At 53.4% G+C, this 18,281-nt stretch overlaps 1 protein-coding gene across 1 annotated transcript; it reads left to right on the forward strand.

The window, feature by feature from the left end:
* Positions 1-14,234: 14,234 nt before the first annotated feature.
* LOC147958329 (uncharacterized) lies at positions 14,235-15,118 on the forward strand. Its single transcript, XM_087532091.1, has 2 exons — positions 14,235-14,283; positions 14,328-15,118. Exons 1-2 carry the CDS (start codon positions 14,235-14,237, stop codon positions 15,116-15,118), a joined length of 840 nt encoding a protein of 279 aa, XP_087388217.1.
* The last annotated feature ends 3,163 nt before the right edge of the window (positions 15,119-18,281 follow it).

Raw genomic sequence — 18,281 nt, forward strand, 5'->3', positions numbered from 1 at the left:
AGACTCCTCGTCATGTCAGTGATCACATCCGGGACTTGGAACAACCTTCGCTACATCAAAATGCACAAACTCATAATATAACTGTCATCGAAACCTTAAGTGTGCGGACCCTACGGGTTCTAGAACAATGCAGACATGACCGAGACACGTCTCCGGTCAATAACCAATAGCGAAACCTGGATGCTCATATTGGCTCCTACATATTCTACGAAGATCTTTTATCGGTCAGACCGCATAACAACATACGTTGTTCCCTTTGTCATCGGTATGTTACTTGCCCGAGATTCGATCATCGGTATCCCATACCTAGTTCAATCTCGTTACCGGCAAGTCTCTTTACTCGTTCCGTAATTCGTCATACCGCAACTAACTCATTAGTTGCAATGCTTGCAAGAGTTCAGTCATGTGCATTACCGAGAGGGCCCAGAGATACCTCTCCGACAATAGGAGTGACAAATCCTATTCTCGAAATATGCCAACCCAACATGTACCTTTGGAGACACCTGTAGAGCTCCTTTATAATCACCCAGTTACGTTGTGACGTTTGGTAGCACACAAATTGTTCCTCCGGCAAACGGGAGTTGCATAATCTCATAGTCATAGGAACATGTATAAGTCATGAAGATAGCAATAGCAACATACTAAATGATCGGGTGCTAAGCTAATGGAATGGGCCATGTCAATCAGATCATTCAACTAATGATGTGATCCCGTTAATCAAATGACAACTCTTTGTCCATGGTTTAGGAAACATAACCATCTTTGATTAACGAGCTAGTCAAGTAGAGGCATACTAGTGACACTCTGTTTGTCTATGTATTCACACATGTATTATGTTTCCGGTTAATACAATTCTAGCATGAATAATAAGCATTTATCATGATATAAGGAAATAAATAATAACTTTATTATTGCCTCTAGGGAATATTTCCTTCAGCAAGCGCCGCCCCAAATCCCGCCTCGACAGAAATAGCGATCACACAGACCCAGCGCTGGAGCAGGGCGAACCGCTGCCGGACAACGGCAATCCGGATAATCAAACCGAACAAACAAATCCTATCAAGGATAATGGTCCGGACGACATATCACCGGACAGTCACCCGGAGCAGCAGACTGCCCGTAAAAGGCTTGTTGCCACCGCGAGGAGTCTGAAAAAGCAGAAGCAAAGGCTCAAGGCCGCGCAAGACACACTCCAAATCAGATGGAGTAAAATACTCAACACTGCAGCAAGGTACAGTGACAATCGCCCCTCCAAGAGCTACCCAAAGTGGAAGCTGCTACCCGAATTCGATGAGGAGGCCTCAGAACCCCCACAACCAAATATCAAAGCAGCCACCTGGTCGGATAGACGACCCCTCTACCAACACAGAGCGGCATACAATGCCGCTCACAATACAATACGCGACCCATGCGAGGGCTCGCACCCAAAGGACGGTGCAACAAGATCCATCTATGGACCACGCAAGCGCGCCCCAGCATACAATGCAACACAACAAACATCCGAACAACGCGGTACACCCAGCTACAGGGGTGCCGCACACCACCTATGTTTCACCGATGAGGTGCTGGACCACGAATTTCCAGAGGGATTCAAGCCTGTAAACATAGAGGCATACGACGGAACAACAGACCCTGGGGTCTGGATTGAGGACTATATCCTTCATATCCATATGGCTCGAGGAGATGATCTCCACGCCATCAACTACCTACCCCTCAAGCTCAAAGGGCCAGCTCATCACTGGCTCAAAGGCCTCCCCGAAAGCTCCATTGGAAGTTGGGAAGAGCTCGAAGACGCCTTTCAGGCAAATTTTCAAGGGACTTATGTCCGACCTCTGGATGCGGACGAATTGAGTCATATAACTCAACAGCCCGGAGAGTCAGCCCGAAAGCTTTGGAACATGTTGTTGGGGAACGTAGCATAAATTCAAAATTTTCCTATGTGTCACCAAGATCTATCTATGGAGTCATCTAGCAACGAGGGAGGAGTGGATCTACATACCCTTGTAGATCACGCGCGGAAGCGTTCAAGAGAACGGGGTTGATGGAGTCGTACTCGTCGTGATCCAAATCACCGATGATCCTAGCGCCGAACGGACGGCACCTCCGCGTTCAACACACGTACGGAGCAGCGACGTCTCCTCCTTCTTGATCCAGCAAGGGGGAAGGAGAGGTTGATGGAGGATGGCTCCAGTAGCAGCACGACGGCGTGGTGGTGGTGAAGCTGCAGTACTCCGGCAGGGCTTCGCTAAGCACTATGGAGGAGGAGGAGGTGTTGGAGAGGGAGAGGGAGGCACCAAAGGCCAAGGTGAGAAGTCCTCCATCTCCCCCACTATATATAGGGGGGCCTAGGGGGGGGGGGCGCCGGCCCTAGGATATCCAATCTCCTAGGGGGGCGGCGGCTAAGGGAGGAATCCCTCCTCCCCAAGGCACCTAGGAGGTGCCTTCCCCTCTTAGGACTCTTCCTTAGGGTTTCCCCCACCCTTAGGCGCATGGGCCCTAGGGGGGAAGTGGTGCCCCAGCCCACTTTGGGCTGGATCCCTTCCCACTTCAGCCCATGGGGCCCTCCGGGATAGGTGGCCCCACCTAGTGGACCCCCGGGACCCTTCCGGTGGTCCCGGTACAATACCGGTGACCCCGAAACTTGTCCCGATGGCCGAAATAGCACTTCCTATATATAATTCTTTACCTCCGGACCATTCCGGAACTCCTCGTGACGTCCGGGATCTCATCCGGGACTCCGAACAACATTCGGGTTACTGCATATACATATCCCTACAACCCTAGCATCACCGAACCTTAAGTGTGTAGACCCTACGGGTTCGGGAACCATGCAGACATGACCGAGATGACTCTCCGGTCAATAACCAACAGCGGGATCTGGATACCCATGTTGGCTCCCACATGTTCCACGATGATCTCATCGGATGAACCAAGATGTCAAGGACTTAATCAATCCCGTATACAATTCCCTTTGTCTAGCGGTACGATACTTGCCCGAGATTCGATCGTCGGTATCCCGATACCTTGTTCAATCTCGTTACCGGCAAGTCTCTTTTACTCATTCCGTAACACATCATCCCGTGATCAACTCCTTGATCACATTGTGCACATTATGATGATGTCCTACCGAGTGGGCCCAGAGATACCTCTCCGTTTACACGGAGTGAAAAATCCCAGTCTCGATTCGTGTCAACCCAACAGACACTTTCGGAGATACCTGTAGTGTACCTTTATAGCCACCCAGTTACGTTGTGACGTTTGGCACACCCAAAGCACTCCTACGGTATCCGGGAGTTGCACAATCTCATGGTCTAAGGAAATGATACTTGACATTAGAAAAGCTTTAGCACACGAACTACATGATCTTGTGCTAGGCTTAGGATTGGGTCTTGTCCATCACATCATTCTCCCAATGATGTGATCCCGTTATCAACGACATCCAATGTCCATGGTCAGGAAACCGTAACCATCTATTGATCAACGAGCTAGTCAACTAGAGGCTTACTAGGGACATGGTGTTTTCTATGTATCCACACATGTATCTGAGTTTCCTATCAATACAATTCTAGCATGGATAATAAACGATTATCATGAACAAGGAAATATAATAATAACTAATTTATGATTGCCTCTAGGGCATATTTCCAACAGTCTCCCACTTGCACTAGAGTCAATAATCCAGTTCACATCGATATGTCATTAACACTCAAGGTCACATCCCCATGTGACTAACACCCAAAGAGTTTACTAGAGTCAATAATCTAGTTCACATTACCATGTGATTAACACTCGATGAGTTCTGGGTTTGATCATGTTATGCTTGTGAGAGATGTTATAGTCAACGGGTCTGAATCTTTCAGATCCGTATGTACTTCGCAAATTTCTATGTCATCTTGTAGATGCAACTACTATGCTACATTTGGAGCTATTCCAAATAACTGTTCTACTATACGAATCCAGTTTACTACTCAGAATAATCTGGATTAGTGTCAAAGTTTGCATCGGTGTAACCCTTTACGATGAACTCTTTTACCACCTCCATAACCGAGAAACATATCCTTATTCCTCTAAGGATAATTTAGACCGCTATCTGGTGATCTAATCCTAGATTACCTTTGTACCCTCTTGCCAGATATGTGGCAAGGCACAAATCAGGTGCGGTACTCAGCATGGCATACCGTATAGAGTCTATGACAAAAGCATAGGGGACGACCTTCGTCCTTCCTCTTTCTTCTGCCGTGGTCGAGCTTTAAGTCTTAACTTCATACCTTACAACTCAGGAAAGAACTCCTTCTTTGACTGATCCATCTTGAACACCTTCAAGATCATGTCAAGGTATGTGCTCATTTGAAAGTACCATTAAGAATTTTGATCTATCCTTATAGATCTTGATGCTCAATGTTCAAGTAGCTTAATCCAGGCTTTCCATTGAAAAACACTTTCCAAATAACCCTATATGCTTTTCAGAAATTCTACGTCATTTCTGATCAACAATATGTCAACAACATATATTCATCAGAAATTCTATAGTGCTCCCACTCACTTCTTTGGAAATACAAGTTTCTCATAAACTTTGTATACACCCAAAACTTTGATCATCTTATCAAAGCATACATTCCAACTCCGAGATGCTTACTCCAGTCCTTAGAAGGATTGTTGGAGCTTTGCATACTTATTAGCATCTTTCAGGATTAACAAAACCTTCCGGTTGTATCACATACAACCTTTCCTCAAAAAAAAACATCAAGGAAACAATGTTTTGACATCCTATCTGCAAGATTTCATAAATAATGCAGTAATCGCTAATATAATTCCAACAGACTCTTAGTGAAGACCGCCCCCTAAAGGTCAAAAGCTCTCAGCCAGGTCAAAAGCCGCCCCCTAAAGGCACTAGGGATGAATTGTCCAGCCTCAACAAAATTCTGGACCAAGTATGTCAGATTCATAGTACCCCTGGTAAACGTGCTAATCATACCCACGGAGAATGTTGGGTCTTCAAGCAGTCCGGCAAGCTCAACGCTGTACACAAGGGGGAGGATACACCAAGTGAAGACGAGGATGAGCCCCCCAAGCAAGACACAGGGGAACAAAAGAAATTTCCACCAGAAGTCAAAACAGTAAACGTGTTACACGTAATCAAGGGAAAAAACAACGCGGCACTCCTAGGAAAATAGACCCAGCCTGTCACCACAAAGTCCGGCCACTGGTCATCTCAACCGATCACTTTCGACCATCGCGATTACTCAGCAAGTATCCGACACGCGGGATGGGCTGCCCTGGTATTAGACCCAGTAATTGGCGGATATCACTTCAAAAGAGTCTTGATAGACGGCGGCAGTAGCCTAAACCTAATATATTAGGATACAATCCGCGGGATGGGGTTAGACCCAACACAAATTCGCCATAGCAATACTACCTTTAAAGGAGTTACGCCAGGCCCAGGGGCTCGTTGTACGGGCTCCCTCCTACTACAAGTTATATTCGGCTCCCCCGATAACTTCCGTCGTGAGCATTTAACTTTCCACATCACTCCGTTTCAAAGTAGCTATCAAGCACTGCTCGGACGCGAAGCTTTTGCTCGCTTTAATGCAATACCACACTACGCCTCCCTCACACTCAAGATGCCCGGTCCACGTGGCATCATTATAGTGCATGGAAATATCAAGCGATCTCTGCGCGCCGAAGAGAGTGAGGCTGCCTTGGCAGCCGCACACTAAAGGCTCCCGGACAAGCGAAAGCATCCAATAGGTCGTCAAGACCTCAGATACAACTAATCGAGTCCAGCGCCACTACTTATACCAAATAAATGGTCACACCCCTATTTGTCAATACAAGGGGCTCAACACACGCAGACGAGTGGCAATTTCTTCTCATCTTGAATTATACATGGTTTCTTTAACAAACTATCCCTTTTGCACGACAACTTGTTCACCTAAATTCCTCTCTTTTACAGACGATCATCATGCTACGCCCGTCCAAGATATGACACAACGGAGACACAGGCGCAGACATGCAGTAGGGACCCGCTCCAAGGTTTCTTTTTAGATTAAGACCCTGCGTAAACCTTTTTTACTATCTCTTGTTGATACATATCCACCGTTGAGAAGGATGCTGATGTCTTGGCATGTGGCCATGCCAGAACAATGCACGTACCTGGACACAAGGGGCTTCTTACAAAGGCCATTATTTAGGCCTGGTTTATACAACAAACACCGAATACCTTAGGGAGTGTTCGGCGTCGCGAGTTTGGCCCTATATGCATCAGCTCCGAATCATTATCTTTGGTCAAATGTTGGGTTTGCCCGGCTCCTGTGTTTTGGTGCCTTACGTTCTGCTTTACCGGCTAAGGTAGCACCAGCAGAACTACTGCGATTTTGCCCTGGTTCATCCGGACGAGCACCTCAGTAGAGAAAGCCAAAAACTGACTGTCATGATATAGCGTGAGACTGGTCAACCACTCGATGACCTGTTTGAATGTTAGAATTCCTCCGCCTTAACGAAGGGCCGTTTTTCGGCCAGGCATGTACGCACCTCGGAATCGGGAGAGTGCAGAGTCACCAGGGGCTATCTAGTAGCCCCACTGTCAAACTCCTATGGCTAAGTGAAAGTGCTAAAGCATTATAGTCCGGTTGCCTCGCTCGCTCCGCTATCATCCCCTTAATAGGACCAAGACGTTGGGTTAAGTGTGAACGCGTGTTTTTGCGAGCACCTCCGCATTATATGCGTGGGGGTTGAAGCCGACGGCTGCAATCTTTTAGGTTATACACATGTATACATAAACGGCCGCCTAGGAGGCATCATATTACTTTCAGGCAAAAGTATAAAAATAGCCTTATAAAAATTTATAAAAGCATTTCCCTTACAATGAGATTACATATCACTCAAACATAATATTTTTTGAGCACTAGGTCTCTATCAAACGGGCACCCTCAAGAACTTCTTCAAAGTAGTGCTCAGCAGCCTTTCGACCTATACCCGAATCCCGCGCTGCAACATTGGTAGCATCCATCTCCGCCCAGTATGCCTTAGCACGGGCAAAAGCCATCCGTGCGCCCTCTATGCACGCCGACCTCTTCATCGCATTAATGCGCGACACCACGTGAAGGAAGTGCTGCACCAAGCTGAAATAGCTGTTCGGTTTTGACCTTTCTGGCCATAGCTGATCCACAACAGACCTCATGGAGAGTCCGGACAACCTATTTAGTTTGGCCCATTCGGCTAATTGGTCAGTCAATGAAAGTGGACGCTCGGAAGAATGGAATCGTCTCCAAAACAGCTGGTCTACTTCACGGTCCGTCTGACCCTAGAAGTACTTGGCCGCATCGGCAGCGCTCGCCGCCAAATCCATATACACATCCTCCGAACTCCACAGCCGATCCAAAGGGCCATACCGTGGATCTCCAAACTTCCTCCGCAACATAAAGGATTTCCCAGCTACAATATCCCCGGCTTCTCGCAGCTCCTCCTTCTTTGCCCTCATAGCAGAGCGGAGGTCTTTTTTCGTTGCAGCAGCCTTCTCAAGGTCCGATGCCTTCGCTTGGTTTTCCTTTTCAAGAACCCGGCAATGGTCGGCGGCGGCTTTTAATTCTATGGCCATCTTGGCCATCTTGTATCGGCTCTTGCCATGCGCGGCCTTCTCGGCTTGCAACTCTTCGGCCGCCTTCAAAGCAGCCGCATTACCCAACCTCGCTTGTTCCTTGGCTCGGGCATGTTCTACCCGCAAGGCTTCAACAGTGGCAGCTCCATCTGCAGTCACAACATATTAAAGATACTGGCATCATGCTGCTCTTCCTATGTGGCGTTTACCAGATAATGACACTTACCCTATGCCTCGTCAAGCCTTTTCTTAACAAGCCTTTTCTTCCGCGATGACACTTTAGTGTTGCCCTCTTCCGGAGCAGAGGAGTCCGGAGGAGGCGTTTCGCTCTCCATCATCTCTGGAAGAAGATCCCCAGAAGACGAGCTCATTTGAGAGGGGCTAAGGCCCGAACTGCAAAGACATATGCGGTGGTTATTTTCTCAGGAGAAAAAGATGGCATATCTGTACTATTAAAGCATTTCGGGTCACATACGACTCGCGGGAGAATTGATCCCCCAGCGGACTTTGTGCGGCAACAGCGCCCCCCAAGGTAGGACCCTCTGTGGAAGACTTCTTCTCCCGTTTGGAAGCTTCAGCTTCCGAATCCCCGGGCGCAGTCCTTTTCCTCTTCTGGTCGTCTTTCTTCATGGAGATGCTCGCTCCCTCGGTTAGAATGGGCAGCGTTGGGGGCCCGCGTCCGCCCATATTATCCTCCACAGTATCTTCCTTCAAGGGCTCCGGGCAAGGTGCGGTCTAGAGCATATTTTCCAATACCGGATTTTCCAAACCCTCAGGGAGGGGGGCCGAACACCGAATCAACTTCGCCTTTGTTAGCCAGTCCTGGTCAAAAAGCAAACTCTCAGAAATAACTTCGTAACAAAGGAGAGATAGTATGTTCGGCCGGAAGATGCCTTACCTGTTCGGCGGCGCGGTTACTACTCAGGCCCATGTCCTCGGTGATTTACGGACACTCCACCCGAGGTTCGAAGAATGACTTGTACATCTCCTCGTGCGTTAGGCCAAGAAAATTTTGAATGACACGCGGTCCCTCGGGATTGAACTCCCACAAGCGAAGAGGCCGGCGTTTGCAAGGCTGGACTTGACGAACCATCATAACTTGTATTACGCAACCAAACTGAAATCTCCATTGAAGAGATCTCGAATGTGGCTTTGTAGTATAGGCACGTCCTTGGCTGGACCCCAGCTCAGACCTCTGCTGATCCATGACATCAGTTGTGGTGGAGGGCCCGAGCGGAAAACAGGGGCGACCACCCACTTGGCACTTCTAGGAGCCGTGATGTAGAACCACTCATGTTGCCACAATTCAGACACCTCTGGGATGGAACCTTTGGGCCACGGAGCTCCCATCATCTTGTGTATTGAGGCACCTCCACACGCTGCATGTTGCCCCTCGATCATCTTCGGCTTTACTTCAAAGGTCTTGAGCCATAGGCCAAAGTGAGGGGTAACCCGGAGGAAGGCCTCGCACATGACAATAAATGTTGTGATATGAAGAAAGGAGTCCGGAGCTAGATCATGGAAGTCTAGCCCGTTGTAAAACATCAAACCCCTGACGAAAGGATCCAGAGCAAGGCCTAGACCTCGGAGGAAGTGGGAGACGAACACGACGTTCTCGTTGGGTTCGGGGGCGGGGACGGCCTGCCCTCGGGGAGGCAGCCGATGCAAAATCTCGGCGGTCAGATATCTGGCCTCCCTCAACTTTTTGATGTCTTCTTCCGTGACAGAGGAAGGCACCCATCGGCCTTGAAGGCTAGATCCAGACATGACTGAAGGTTCGGAGCACCTGACTTGAACTTTGAGCGCTTGAGCTTGAGGTCGGGGAAGGATTCGATTGAGTACGGGAGGGAAAAATAAAAGCCTTATCCCTTTATAAAGAGGGTGAATATCAAGCGTCCTCTCCGTGTCTGTTTGGACTTGCCTATAATCTAGGAGTCCTAGAAGCGGTTGGGTTACCCACGCCCGTATTGATGAGAATCCCAGAATAAGGGGACACGATCTCTACTTTAACAAGACGTGCTAAGGAAACTGCCTCGCATGACGCACTGAGGTGGGATAATGAAATGACTCGGATAAAGGCTTGGCCGTGGTGTGTCACACTATGGAATACGTCAGCAGATTAGATTTGTGTAAATGTTATTCTCTCTATGGCAATATGTGGAAACTTATTTTGCAGAGCCGGACACTATCTTTGTGTTCAATATCTTCTATGAAGTACTTGGAGGAGGAACCCGCCTTGCAATGCCGAAGACAATCGGCGCGCCGGACTCGTCATCATTGAAGCCTGGTTCAGGGGCTACTGAGGGAGTCCTGGATTAGGGGGCGTCCGGATGGCGGGACTATACCTTCAGCCGGACTCCTGGACTATGAAGATACAAGATTGAAGACTTCGTCCCGTGTACGGAAGGGACTTTCCTTGGCGTGGAAGGCAAGCTTGGCGATACGGATACGCAGATCTCCTACCATTGTAACGGACTTTGTGTAACCCCAACCCTCTCCGGTGTCTATATAAACCGGAGGGTTTTAGTCCGTAGGACAACATACACAACAACAATCATACCATAGGCTAGCTTCTAGGGTTTAGCCTCTTCGATCTCGTGGTAGATCTACTCTTGTACTACCGATATCATCAATATTAATCAAGCAGGACATAGGGTTTTACCTCCATCGAGAGGGCCCGAACCTGGGTAAAACTTCGTGTCCCTTGCCTCTTTTTACCATCTGGCCTAGACGCACAGTTCGGGACCCCCTACCCGAGATCCGCCGATTTTGACACCGACAGCCGCCCCGTACGGCGCACTGTGGCCATGCGCGTCCCGGGATTCGGGGGTGGAAGGTTTCCCTGTAGCCATGCCCCGTCTCATCGCCGTTATGTGGGTGCAGACTCTGAGGGCACGACCTTGGCCGCCTGCTAGGGGGGCGGCTTCTTGGAGGCGGCCCTCTTGCGGCCGGCTTCTTGTAGCCGGCCCTCTCGTGGTTTTCTTCTCGAGGATTTCAGGGCCGGGCTGCCTTCGTGCAGCCGGCCAGAGAAGTAGCCAGCCGGGGGAAGGCGGCCCCACGTCTTGGATGTTTGAAGGCTTGAACGGCCTATAATTTTTCTGAAGAGCCAGGCGGAGCCGGCTAGGCTACCTATGGTCTTTTACTCTGACAGTAGTCCCCAAAGCTGGTTGGGCTCCGAGGCAGAAAAAAGACGAGAAGCTCAGTCACCTTCCTATCTTGAGGAGTCGGAGACTAGGATCCGGCTTTGATTAGGTGTGCCGTCTTCATGGAAGTTTCGAAGCTTGAAGGCGGGAACTAGTCGGCGCAAGAGTCAGGCTGTGAGCTAACCGCTCGTCGCCTGCGCGCCACGTCGCACCCTACGGCTGGAGGGGCCTGCCAACCCGCGCGTGCGACGGTACGCTGCCGTAGTGCGGGGCCCGCCACTACAGGGCCTCGGCCTGCGCATGGATATTTTGTGGCCCGGATGGTCCGCGCACCTCCCAGCGGCGGTTACCGCACGCCGTGAAGGCGTAGTAATCATGGGGCGTGGGGGAGTGGGCGCAGTTAATCCCACGCCCCCCACGCCCTGCCTCCTCGGCTTCGGCGTATGAGGCTATAAGTAGGGGGAGAGGAGGGGAGCGCCAAACGCTCGCACGCTCGCCCTCGCTCCGCCCCTTCCTTCTTCTTCTTCCTCCTCTTCTTCGCCACAGCTACCCACCGCCGCTCGGCTTTCCCGCCAATCTTCTTGGCTCGCTGTTGCTTCGTCGAGGCAGGGTCGCGTGCCTCTCCGCTGCCGCACCTTTCTCGTTGCCGCACCGTCCCCATGGCGCTGTCGAGCTCCTGGGATGGCTCCAACGTCCATGACGACCACGTCGACTTCCTTCGCCGGACGCGACGGCTACCAGGCACGGACTACGTGCGGGTCCGTCTCGCGCTGGAGAGGGAGATCTCGCCGACACCGGAGGAGGACGAGCGGGTAGTCTTCCGCTCGCACTGCCTGCACGGCTTCGGCCTGCCGGCGAGCAGGTTCTTCCCCTCCTTCCTCGAGTTTTATCATCTCCAGCCGCATCACCTTACTCCAAATGCGGTGATGCTGCTGTCGGCCTTCGTCGCCCTGTGCGAGGGCTTTCTCGGCGTCCTCCCCACCCTCGAGCTCTAGGGGAATTCTTCCGGTGCAAGCTCGACACTGTCATCGCGGGCGTGCCCGCCCCATGCGGCGCCTTCATCGCCATGCGGAGGGCGAGCGACAAAAAATCCATTTCCGCCCATCCTGCTGATCCAGTCGGTGAAGCTTTGGCAGAAATCTTACTTCTACGTGAAGAACATCGCTCCGCAAGGCAACTTTGTCAATCTGCCGGCTTACGTAGCCGGCCCACCGGCTGGGAGGCAGCCCTCATGGTCCTTCCGGGCTAGGTCGCTGTCTCATGGTGGGGCCGCCTCCATTGCACGGCTCGGGGTGATGATCCAGTCGGAGGGTCTAACTGGGGCCGACCTGGTGGCGGCCTTCGTGGAGCGCCGGGTGCTCCCGCTCCAGGGCCGACCTAACATGATTTGCCAGATGAGCGGCCGCTTCGACCCGTGCCGGCTAAGCACCAAGGAGATTCCTCACGCCGAGGTGTCTTACATGGTGAACTATATTGCTAACTGCAAGCACACCGAAGAGTGGCAGTACGGCAAGGAGCCGTACTCTCGCACCAATCCTCCGCCTATGGTAAGTTTCTCTTCCTTTCTTCTTTTCTTGTCGTCGGGCTCATGATGGCCGACTCCTGAGTAGTCGGCTTGTTTTTGGCAGAATCCCATGCTTCCGCCGGCCACCGGGGCTGCAGGGGTGGAACACCAGTTCCTCCCCGACCGCAGATGGACGACGTTGATGACCCGGACCTGGGGGCGACCGCCATGGAAGATGACGTCGCAGGGGAAGGCGGCGAGGCAGGCGGCTCTGGGCTCGGTGCCGGCTTCGAGGACTGGCCAGATGATGACGAGGCCGAAGTAATTTCGCGCCGCCGACCAGCACCCGATCATCAAGGCGCAGGCCCATCTGCCGCGCTGGCTGCTCATGGTGGCGCGTTGAAACGCCGGGCCGCGTCAACCCACTTCGGCAGTCGGCCCAAGAAGCCCAAGAGTACCGCGGCGGCGACCAAGCGGGACAAAGCGGCCGCGAAGGCGGCCCGCTTCCGCAAGGTGGTGAAGCAGCCGCAGGCGGTTTCAGCGTAAGTGTCGTTTTTCTTACGCCTTTCTTTTTCTTCTTTGGTTGATATTCTTCTAAGCCTTCTTCTTGACTTATCAAAACAGGGCCCCACTTTCTCTCGAACGGGCCCCTGCCGCCTCCATAGTCGGACCCACGGGAGGGTCCTCAAGCTCCAGCCGAGTGGATCCCCGCACCGATCTCATAGAGGCGACGGAGCGAAACGCGTGGGAGGCGCGGGAGGAGCGGGAGGCGGAGGAGCAGAGGGCGGCTCAGGAGGCAAAGGAGAAGTCGGCAGAAGCGCGAGCCGGCGCGGCTATCAAGGCCCAGGCACAGGCCGCGGCCGCGAAGAAGGCAGAGGCCCTGCAGAACCAGCCTCCGCAGCTCGCCATCCCCCTCCGTGCCGTGGCTCCCGACATCCCAGTGCCCCCGATGGAGGACGCCAGCCGGTGATGGAGAGGGAGGCGGCGTCGTCGCCGCCGAATGGAACGGGCCAAGGAGGCAGGCCCGATGCGCCGCGCGTGGAGCCGGCTAGAGGCGAGCCGACTGTGGGGGCGGATCTTGTGGTCTCGTCACCATCTCGTCGACGCACGGGGAAGGCGACTTTGGCGCCGGAACCGCAGAAAACTGTGGGCGCCAACTCGTCGGCCCAGGACCTGGAAGCGGCCAGCGATAGCTCGTCCGGGTGGATGGCGGGCGGCGGGACGGCCGTGCTGAACGTGGCGGCGCAGGACGTCCGGAACCGGCCTCAGGCCCAAGCTACCGCGCTGAAGGAGTATACTCAAGAATTTCTCATGATGTGCACGGTGATCTGGGTGAGTCCTCCCGCTTTTCGTTGATTGCTCCTGATTTCTTCTATGGGGGCGCGTCAGTGCACCCACTGGGTGTAGTCCCCGAATTCCGAGTCGGCTACTGAGCAGGCGGCTTGGAACTTCTTGGTAGACTTTGATTGCCGTCTTGTTCTCACCCGTATCTCTTATCATATCTGCAGGAGTATCATAACCTCCGCGCAGCTGCCTTCAACTCCCTAGCCTAGGAGTTGAATCAGAATGTCACCGATCTGACCAAGAGTCGGAGTAAGTGCTTCATCTTTTGTCTCAAGTGGGGGCGCGTCAGCGCACCCACTGGGTGTAGTCCCCGAGATTCGGGCCGACTGCTGAGCAGTCGGGTCGGATCTTTTCCTGACGACTTCTTTCTTCATATCTGCAGGGGCCAATGCTGACTTGAGGAGCCAGCTAAGCGGGGCCCAGACCGCCCTTCGCGCCAAGGAGGCCGAGTGCGCCGCCCTGGCTCAGGAGCGCGATCACCTAGCCAAGAAACTGGCCGACCAGGAGGAGAGCCACAAGGCGGTCCTGAAGGCGGCGCAGGACAGCGAGGCCGCCCTCAAAGCCGAATATGAGACCGAGGCCATGAACTAGGCCAAGGCAAGGTAGGTGCTGAGTCAAGGCTACAGCCGGGTGGAAGACTTAATCGATGGTAAGCCGCCTTCTTCTTCGTTTCTTTGCCTGCCTCCTACCATCTGGTTCGTCTTTTTGATTTTGTGTCGCTGCTTTCTTCTTTGTGCAGATTACTTTCCCGGCTACTCTGCTGCCGCCTCCCAAGCCATCGAGGCCCACCGCGACGCGCGACGGCAGGCAGGGGTCGAGATCGCGCCGGGCGTCGGCCGGTCACTTGAGGAGCAGCTTCTAGCGATTCAAGCCCGCTTGCAGCCGGCTCACTGCCTGCTCCACCGGCTTCAGTGTGCCGGGGCGCAAGTGCTGGCCGCCCTCTGGCCTGGCGAGGTGATTCCACGCACCCCAAGTCGGACTGCCGACTGGCTGGAGGTTGCAGTCGGCCGCTTCGAGGCTTGGAAGGCGTCAGCAGCCCGGTCCAGTGCTGGGCGGGCGCTGGAGTTCGTCCGAGCTTGGTATCCTGGGCTAAGCTTGGACCAGCTGAGCACCTGGCGGCAGGAGACCGATGAGGAACTGGAAGCGGTGCGGCCGGCTATCGTCCAGCGCGCCTCGGCGATTGCCGAGTACACCGACACCAGTGCCTTTGCCCCTGAGGTGGATGATGTCGGCATCGCTCAGCCGGAGGAGTGGTTCGGGCTGAACCCGGCGGAAGGTGAGGACTCGGCGGAGGAGATTGCTTCCAGCGATGAGGGCGAAGGGGAAGAGGGAGAGGATGGTGAAGACGTGCCAGACGGCGAAGCGACCAGCCCGCCTCAGCCTGATCGTGCCTCCAGCAACGAGGCGCGCGCAAGCGCGCCGCCTGCAAGAGGTGGTGATCATGCCGAGACACGCCAGCCGGCCACTCCTCCAGCCGGCACTGCCGTCTCCACCGACCTGCCCGACTCGCCCGTCGCTCCCTTTGCCTGATCCTCTGTCCTTGCTTTTCCTGTTCGTTACTCTTTTGAACAACTTTTATTAAATTTTCGCAGTTTGGCCCACTGTGTGTTTAAACTATGTTGAATGCTGGCCTTTTGAAGGCCTTTTGTGTAAATATAATCATGCATGTGTTTGGCTTCCGTTCATGTTTGCTTTTCATCTTTTTGGCTTTTTCCTTTGCCGCCTTCCCTTGGCCGCCGCCTTCCCAGCTGGACAGCTGCTTTGCAGTCTGTGGCTGGAGAAGGACTTGGTTGTTTTGGGAAGACAAGTACTCGAGCTTTCTTAGATTGCAGCAAGGTGAATGGTAAGCCGGCCAGCCGGCTGCTCTGGTAGCCGGTTGGCGGGGTCGGGAGGCCGGCTCACGTTATATAAGTTTGTTAGTCCTTAGCTGTGTTTCGTGTGGGCATCCTTTCCTGCCCTTGGCTCTTGCCAGCCATACAGTCGATTCTTCGAGCTGCGACTTTTGACAAGAGGGGGCTTGGGTGCCGGCACACTACTTGTCTGACTGCAGGCAGAACTTTAGATATAACTCGAGGCGGCGAGTCCCCGGGCCGACTAGTCGAACCCGGTGCCGGACGAAAAAGCAAATGTGGTAACGTAATTGTAGGCATGATACTCATCTTTCATAGATAAAAGACGGTAGTCCCCGAGTGCTCCTCGGGGGACCCTTTGTCTCGTACTTAGTACAAAAGGTAGCCTGCTACGTATTGCTTTTTTAATTGTAAAATCTTTGGAGGAGATTGGCGTTCCATGGTCGTTCCGACTCCTCGCCGGAATCATCTCTCTTGCGTGCCTTCGGCTTCTGCGCGTCGATTAGGTAGTAGGAGTCGTTGCCTAAAGCTCTGCTAACGACGAAAGGGGCCCTCCCAAGGGGCCGAGAGCTTGTGATGGCCGGCTGTTCGTTGGATCAGCCGGAGCACAAGATCGCCCTCTTGGAAGGATCTTGGCTTGACCTTCCGACTATGGTAGCAGCGCAGACCCTGCTGATAGATGGCGGACCGCCTGATGGCTAACAGCCGGCCTTCTTCCAGCAGGTCGACACCGTCTTCTTGTGCTTCCTTGGCCTCCGCCTCCATGTACATGGTGACCCGAGGTGAGTCGAACTCGATGTCAGCCTCGGCACCATATACAACGAAGAAAGGGGTGAAGCCGGTTGACTTGTTTGGGGTAGTGCGCAAACTCCAGAGAACGGCCGGCAGCTCGTCAAGCCAATAGCCGGCCGAACGCTCCAGTGGCACGACCAGTCGGGGTTTGTTGCCGGAGAGTATGAGGCCGTTTTCTCGCTCGACCTGGCCGTTTGACTGCGGGTGGGCAACGGACGCTAGGTCCAGCCGGATGCCGTGTGTTGCGCAGAAACGTGCCAGTGCTCCCTTTGCAAAATTTGTATCATTGTCGGTGATAATGCTGTGCGGTATGCCGTACCGGGTTGTGATATCTGCGATGAACGTCACGGCAGTCGGCCCATTCAGCTTCTTGATCGGCTTTGCTTCAATCCACTTGGTAAACTTGTCCACAGCAACGAGCAGATGTGTCATGCCGCCGCGTGCCGTCTTGAATGGGCCCACCATGTCCAGCCCCCAGACGGCAAAAGGCCAGGTGAGGGGGATGGTTTTGAGTGCAGAAGCCGGTGGGTGTTGCTTGGAATTGAAAACTTGGCACCCTTTGCAGTGTTTGACTAGTTCCTTGGTGTCATCCAAAGCAGTCGTCCAGAAGAATCCATGGCGGAAAGCTTTGGCAACGAGTGATCTTGAGGCCGCGTGGTGGCCGCATTCACCTTGGTGGATGTCCTTGATGATTGCTATGCCCTTCTCTGGCTGGACGCAGCGCTGGAAGACTCCAGTGACACTGCGCCTAACAAGCTCTTGGTTCACTATTGTGTATGCTCCGGCTCGGCATTGGACTTGTCTTGCCGAGATCTCGTCGGTTGGCAACTCTCTGTTTACTAAGAAGTTGAGGATGGGCTGGGCCCATGATGGAGCTGTGACTTCTTCTGCTGTCAAAATTGCTACTGTGACCAGGGCGGGTGGGCTGGGTGGTGAAGAGTTGGAGTCGGCCGCTGCCTGTTGTGTCGATGCAGTCCTCGGGCTGGCTGCAGTAGCCCCCGGGCCGAGTTCCGAAGTTCCCGGGCCGGGTGCGGCTACGGTAGTCCCCGGGCCGCCTGTCGAAGTCCCCGAGCTACCTGCCTGGTTCCCCAAGTCGGATCCGACTCCGTCGGGGTCAGGCGGCACGAAGATGGAATCAGATTCTGGAGAGGCTTTATAGACGGCTTGAGGAGGCGGTGGAGAGAAACGCCGGCTGGTATAGCTTGCCGGGTGGAGCCTATTCGTGCCAGGGCGTCTGCTTGCATGTTGTCGGCCCGTGGTACCTAAAGGAACTCACATCCTTCAAAATATCCACTGATTTGCTGAACAAGGAAATGGTAGCTCGCCAGGTTCGCGTCCTTGGCGTCCCAGTCGCCAGATGACTGCTGGACCACCAAATCCGAGTCGCCATAGCACAGGATCCGGCGGATGCCGAGCTCTTTGGCTAGCCGGATTCCGTGTATGAGCGCCTCGTACTCGACCACATTGTTGGAGGCGGCAAAATGAATTTGCAATGTGTACTTGAGCTTGTCGTCCTTGGGAGAGGTGATGACGATGCCAGCTCCCAAGCCGGTGTGCATCTTGGACCCGTCGAAGTGCATCCACCAATGAGTGGAGTCAGGGGCCGGTGGCAGGTACTGGGTTTCGGCCCAGTCGACGAGGAAGTCGGCCAGTGCTTGGGACTTAATGGCGGTGCGGGGCAGCTAGCTCCCTACACGATCATAGGCAGCCAGGATGCATCTGGCCGAGTCGCAAGATCGTGTAGGGAGCTAGCTCAATGGCCCATTTTCCCACTCGTCCGGATGCATCCCGGCTGCCTATGATCTCGGCGAGCGGGGCAGTACATACGACCGTGATGGGGTGCTCTTGAAAGTAGGTCTTGACCTTCTTGGCGGCGAAGTACACACCGTAGCACATCTTCTATTAGTGTGGGTAGTTCTGCTTCGAGGCAGATAATACTTCGCTTAAATAATACACCGGCCTCTGGACTAGCTGAGCTCGGCCTTCTTCTGGGCGCTGGACCACGATAACCGTGCTGACCACCCAGCTAGTGGCGACAATGTAAAGGAGCA

Source organism: Triticum urartu, chromosome 7A (assembly GCF_056163025.1).
Source record: "Triticum urartu cultivar PI428250 chromosome 7A, HENAU_Tu73, whole genome shotgun sequence".
Lineage (NCBI taxonomy): Eukaryota > Viridiplantae > Streptophyta > Magnoliopsida > Poales > Poaceae > Triticum > Triticum urartu.

Excerpts from the sequence above, each read along its gene's own strand:
- LOC147958329 (XM_087532091.1), top strand. The coding sequence starts at position 14,235 with ATGGTAAGCCGCCTTCTTCTTCGTTTCTTTGCCTGCCTCCTACCATCT. Across the intron at positions 14,284-14,327 it reads TGCCTGCCTCCTACCATCTG|ATTACTTTCCCGGCTACTCT; the intron begins GTTCGTCTTTTT and ends TTCTTTGTGCAG.